At 31.4% G+C, this 5862-nt stretch overlaps 1 protein-coding gene across 1 annotated transcript in view; it reads left to right on the top strand.

Annotated features, from left to right (window-relative positions):
* Positions 1-876: 876 nt before the first annotated feature.
* Positions 877-5862, top strand: part of LOC115219701 (diacylglycerol kinase zeta-like) — a 545273-nt gene continuing 540287 nt past the window's right edge. Inside the window, exon 1 of the mRNA XM_029789877.2 lies at positions 877-2415. Within this exon, the coding sequence (XP_029645737.1) occupies positions 1511-2415 (905 nt within the window). The 5' untranslated portion in view covers positions 877-1510. The remainder of the gene's footprint in view (positions 2416-5862) is intronic.

The following is a 5862-nucleotide window of genomic DNA, read 5'->3' as shown; positions in this document are numbered from 1 at the left end:
CTTAATAAACTGGTCATATGTAGATTTGAATTTAAGGTTCATATTTTGCTTATCAATTAATAGTGAAATTCAAAGTTTTTTTTTGTCTTTTCTATTTTTAATAAATATGGTCTAAATCTTTATGAAATTAATTAAGGGATATCTGTTAATTAATGAGTTTTTAATACCACTTTTGAATTTGAAGTAGCTTTCATTTTCCTTATGCTACTTGAAAACATTTATGTTGTTTTACTTATCTTAATAAGTATTTTAATTATAAAGATCAGAGTATTATTATTTGTTGTGTATCATATGAGATTGTTGCTTAGCTTCTATTTACATTTTAAGACAAGTCAATGTATCAGTGATGAGATAACTATACATCTTTTTTTTTGCTTTTAATAAGTGAATATGTGTGGGTGAATTTTCAATATGCTGTTAATATATAAACAATATTCCCTATTTTGTTTAAAAAAACACTTTGTCAAAACACAAAACAGAATATAACTGATATGTTACATAGATAAACATGTTGTTATTTTAATTCCATGACTTTTAGAAAATCTTTTACGAGCTGTTCTTCTTATAATAAACTACCATGATTCCACAGTTTGGATTTCCTACCTCCAAAGAAGCTAATTTGTCTTGTTCTGAGAAATTTTTTTTTCTAATATTTAAGTTAATTCCTTATATTTGTTTTCTTTTCTCAAGCTCATTCATTTTCTTCTTGTATTTTAAATTAGCTCGTAGTGTTGAACATGTGAAAATGCATTGACAAAAACAGGATAGTTAGCTACTGCTACTGCTATAACAGCTCACGTTTTCCATCTCTTTCTCTCAGCCTATCCCCATCGGTCTCCTCCCTTTCAGATTTCTTCTCTCTTGCAGTCTGTGTAGGCTGCTGGTTGTAATGCATGCTGATACCTTAGTATGCAGGAGAGAGAGAAGCCTCTACAATTCTCTATGCTAGCAGCTAACAACAGTGAAGAAAGAGAGATTGCCAAACATTCTCTTATGTCCTCCTATAGCAATGTGCTACACACAAATGTAAACAAGATTTTTGTCTAAGTGAGGTTAATTTTAATGGAGATTTGCGGACGGAAAGTCTGGTTTCCATCTCTTTTAATTGTACCTGAGTTCAGTTTGTCATTAAGTATCATCAGCATCAGCTATAGCAAACTCACCGCTCACATCTGTGGAGGTTGGCAGAATAAAAGTGAAGAGAGTGTATATAACTACTGCTAGTCTTCTATATCATACTGAATCCACGGCCAGCAGTTTAAGATTGTAAACAGCTAACATGGCCAAGCAATGGATCTTTTTAGAATCAATGAAAACATTTTGGTAAAAGAAAGAAAGAAGGTACCAATCACCTAACTTAATGTGATTTACTATTTGGCATGCTTTGTCATGCAACATGGAGCAACTATTACTAGTAGCTATGTGTTATTGTTATTATTTCCTCCCTTTTTTCTTCCTTTCTTCCCATGTTTCATCATATTTCAATTTATGAACATAAACAAATGTTATCATGAACCGGCTAAAAAAAAATTGCAATTTTTCACTCTCATTTGAAGTTCCCAAACTATGTATATCTCGACAAGAAGCTGCTGCAAAAGATGATGCAAATAAAAGTCTGCTTCAGTTACCTTCAGAAGCACGTGTACGTTCATCTAGCTTTGACACAAGCAGCCTTCCTAATAAAGACAACCAAGAATTTTTAAAAGTCCCCAATACCGGGCGCCGATCTAATTCCTTTGATGTTACCGCTAATATCGCTATATCATCTGATGAAGGTATTTCAGACCAGGAAACTAATTCAGGCAAAAAACTTCTTAAGTGGAGACGTGCTTCTTATGAAATTCCTAAACTGTGCATACACTGCATACACCTTGAAACCCTATCAAATCAAGAATTAGATACTGTCCTTAGTGATAAAACCAGTCAACAACTAGATTTGCTGACATCTGACTATCCGGGAGTGTTTACTTCTTCATGTGAATCTCTGTATTCTTCATCATCTGATCTTCCAGCTGACAGTGACTATAGTGACAAAGATGACAATTCAGAATGCAGTATATCTGCCCTTTCTTTACTGGAAACACATTCTCCAGATAATATTCAGGATAGTCCTTCTCTGTCAAGCCCCCCTCTTTTGATAAAGTCACCAAATGAGCTGAGGCCTTCAAATGATAACCAACTTGAAGAAATATCTTATATTAATGTCTTGACCCTTGAAGTGCCGACAGTTAAGTCGCAACGTTCATCCTCTGTTGACACTGGATGTTTACAAGTGTCACCTTCTGATTCTTGGAAATCTTCCTTGAGTGGAAATGAATTTCTTGAAGTGCCAGTCCAACCTCGGTCTAGCTCAATTGACGTACGGCTACCAACTGAAGAAGACAAACATTATGTTGCAATTAATAATGCCAACAGGTATATTATCTATGGATAATCCTTTTGCCATCGCTTCATCTCTGTTACTATCTTCTCCATGTTAAGATTTTTCATGTTTTCTAAACATTATAGGAATATATTTAATTGTTTTTAAATGCTTTGGTTCAAAAGACAAGCTTGATAGTTTTTACAAAATAAATAGTTAAATAAATAACATAAAACAAATTAACCCATAAGTAACTTTAAGTTTCCAGCATTGTTGATTTATTCTCTATTTTAATTTTTTCTTTATTTTTGCTATATATTGTTAAAATTGTATAATTGTAATTTTAAATTATATTGAATTAAAAAGACATACTTTTAGTTTAGTTCTCTCCTTCAGTTTTTTAAACATGTGATTAGAACGTAGTCTGATTTTATGCTATCACAAGTGTTTATTTATTCTTACCATCTCTCTAAAATTTGTGTATGATATTGCTCCTCTCACATATCTACTCCAGATCCATTCAGCTGAAATATCATACTAAGAACTTTTTTCTTCTTGTATTATTTTATTGTATTATATTTAGCATGTGTTATCTTAAACATTTGTCAATCTTTATATCATGTTAGTCATCCCTTTCTTTTATCTTTTTGTCATTATTACATTTATCACTTAATTTATCTTTTGATATCAATATATTTTTTTGTTCTATAATTAAGATCTACATCATGTAAAGATCAAGTTACTCTAACTTTGAATTTCGATATCTACTCATCCTAGGTATCTTAAAAATTGACTATCCCACTCCCACCCATTCTTTGAGTACAAATTAATGAAACAATTTTAGCTGAATAATATTTGCTTATTAGCAAAATCATTTTATCCATGAATGCTTGTGTTCTACATGTGCATAATGTATATATAAATATTTATGCAGTTTAAATATTGTACAAACAAGACACACCTACGAGACAAAGATAAGAAGATAAGAATTTTAAAATGTCTTTCTATATTATTACTACTTCTAAAAATGCTTGATAAATTTTAAGTATTTTTATAATCTTTCTTATGATATGTGTAGTGTGTGGTTTAGAAAAAAAAAGTAATTTACAAAATGCCATTTTACAGCTGTCTCAGATAATCGTTACATTCTGTTACAGTACAGCAATTAGTTTTGTAGTAAATACGCAGAGATTCTTCTCTCTATTGTAATCAAGTAAAGTTAAATGGTACAGTTTATATATATATATATAATATATATATATATATATATATATATATTTAGACACATGCACACATGTGTGTGTATAGTTATATATACACACATACACACACACATATGTGTGTGTATAGTAACATATACACACACAGACATATATATATATATATATATATATATATATATATATATATATATATATATATAAATACATACATATATATATACATACACTCACATATATGTATACATACACACGCACACATATATACACACACACATATATACATCTATGTAGTTTTATATGTGTATGTATAGTTTTATGTGTATATATGTCTAATTTTGTGTGTGTGTGTATATATAAACATATATACCTGTATATATAATATGTGTGTGAATGTGTGCGTGTGTTGTTTTATATATATATGTATGCATGTGTAATGATATAATATGTATATATATTGTATATCCATATGTTATTATATGCCTGATAGCTGTGTGCTTACTTGAAAACTCTGTTTATCATCTGATTGTCTGTTCTACATATTGATCTCAACACTAGCTTTCTTTCTTCTCTTATTCTGAAACAATAGCAACATTTTAACCTTTACCTTTTATGATATTTTAATTCTTCTCTTGTGAGTACTACCAGTGTTAAAAATCATCATTAGAAGTTTGTATTATCTGTGATTTGTACTGGAATGGAGTAGACACAATCGACTGACCTATTCTTTGCATATGTGTGGCCAGGTGCTAATGTTAGGAATAATATTAATGATAATAATAATAATAAGCCCCAACTAATGGAAGCATTGGAAGCCCTGTATAGCTGAATGTTTTTGTTGTTATTGTTATTATTATTATCATTATTAAGGTGGAAAGCTAGCAGAATTGTTAGCATTCCAGACAAAATGCTTAGCAACATTTTGTCCGTCTCTATGATCTGAGTTCAAATTCTGCTGATGTTGACTTTACTTTTCAACCTTTCAGGGTCAATAAATTAAGTACCAGTGAAATACTAGGGCCAATGTAGTCAATTAGTCCCCATCCTATAAATTTCAGGCCTTGTGCCTTTAGTAGAAAGGATTATTATTACCATTATGAAGGTGGCGAGCTGGCAGATTCATTACCGCACCAGAAAAATTGCTCAACAGTATCCTGACTTTAAATTCTGTGTTCAAATTTCACTAAAGTTAACTTTGCCTTTCATCCTCTCTGGGTCAGTAGAATAAGCACCAATTGAGCACTGGGGTCGATGTTATCAACTTAGCCCCTCACTGAAACCTGTTAGCCTTTTGCCAAAATTTAAAATTATTATCATCATTATTATTATAGAAGAAATATTAATAATAATAATAATATAATAATAATAATAAGTATTATTATTATTATTATAATTATTATTATTATTATTATTATTATTATTATTAATATCATTATTATTACTATTATTAAGGTGTTGAACTGACAGAATTGTTAGCACACAGGACGAAATGCTTAGTGGTATTTCCCCTGTCACTATTTCCTGAGTTCAAATTCCACCGATGTCAACTTTACCTTTCATCCTTTTGGGGTCGATAAAATAAGTACCAGTTGAACACTGAGGTCGACTCATCCCCTCCCCCAAAATTGCTGCCCTTGTGGAAAAATTTGTAACAATTATTATTATTATTATTATTATTATTATTATTATTATTATTATTATTATTATTAAGGTGGCAAGCTGGCTGGCTCATTAGCATGCCAGTCAAAATACTTAGCAGCATTTTGATCTTTATTTTCTGAGTTCAAGTTCCGCCGAGGTTGTCTGTCTTTCATCCTTTCTGGGTCAATAAAATAAACACCAGTTGAGCACTGGGGTCAGTGTAATCGACTTACCCCTTCCCCCAAACTTGCTGGCCTTGTGCCAAAATTTGAAACCATTGTTATTATTATTACTAACGTGGTGAGCTGGCAGAATCGTTAGCATGCTGGACGAAATGTTGAATGGTATTTCGCCCATCATTGCATTCTGAGTTCACATTCTGTTGAGGTCGACTTTGCCTTTTATCCTTTGGGGTGGATAAAGTCTACTATTGGTAATTTCATTGACAAAATATCACTGTCACCAAATTTGCAGTGATTTTGTTAGAAATTCTCACTTTCCTCTTTGGCCAAGCACTCATAAAATTTTTTTCGAGTTCCATTTGAAAAGGAAGGTGAGGTTTGAAAGGGATGTACTCTCCCCACTACCCCCAGTAAATTTGTTGAAAGCTGGGTGAATGCGATAAGGATGGTTCAAGTG

The sequence above is a fragment of the Octopus sinensis genome, linkage group LG15 (assembly GCF_006345805.1).
Source record: "Octopus sinensis linkage group LG15, ASM634580v1, whole genome shotgun sequence".
In the NCBI taxonomy this organism is placed as follows: Eukaryota; Metazoa; Mollusca; class Cephalopoda; order Octopoda; family Octopodidae; genus Octopus; species Octopus sinensis.
Note: the sequence above shows the minus strand (reverse complement) of the source record. Positions and strands in the feature narration are given on the sequence as shown.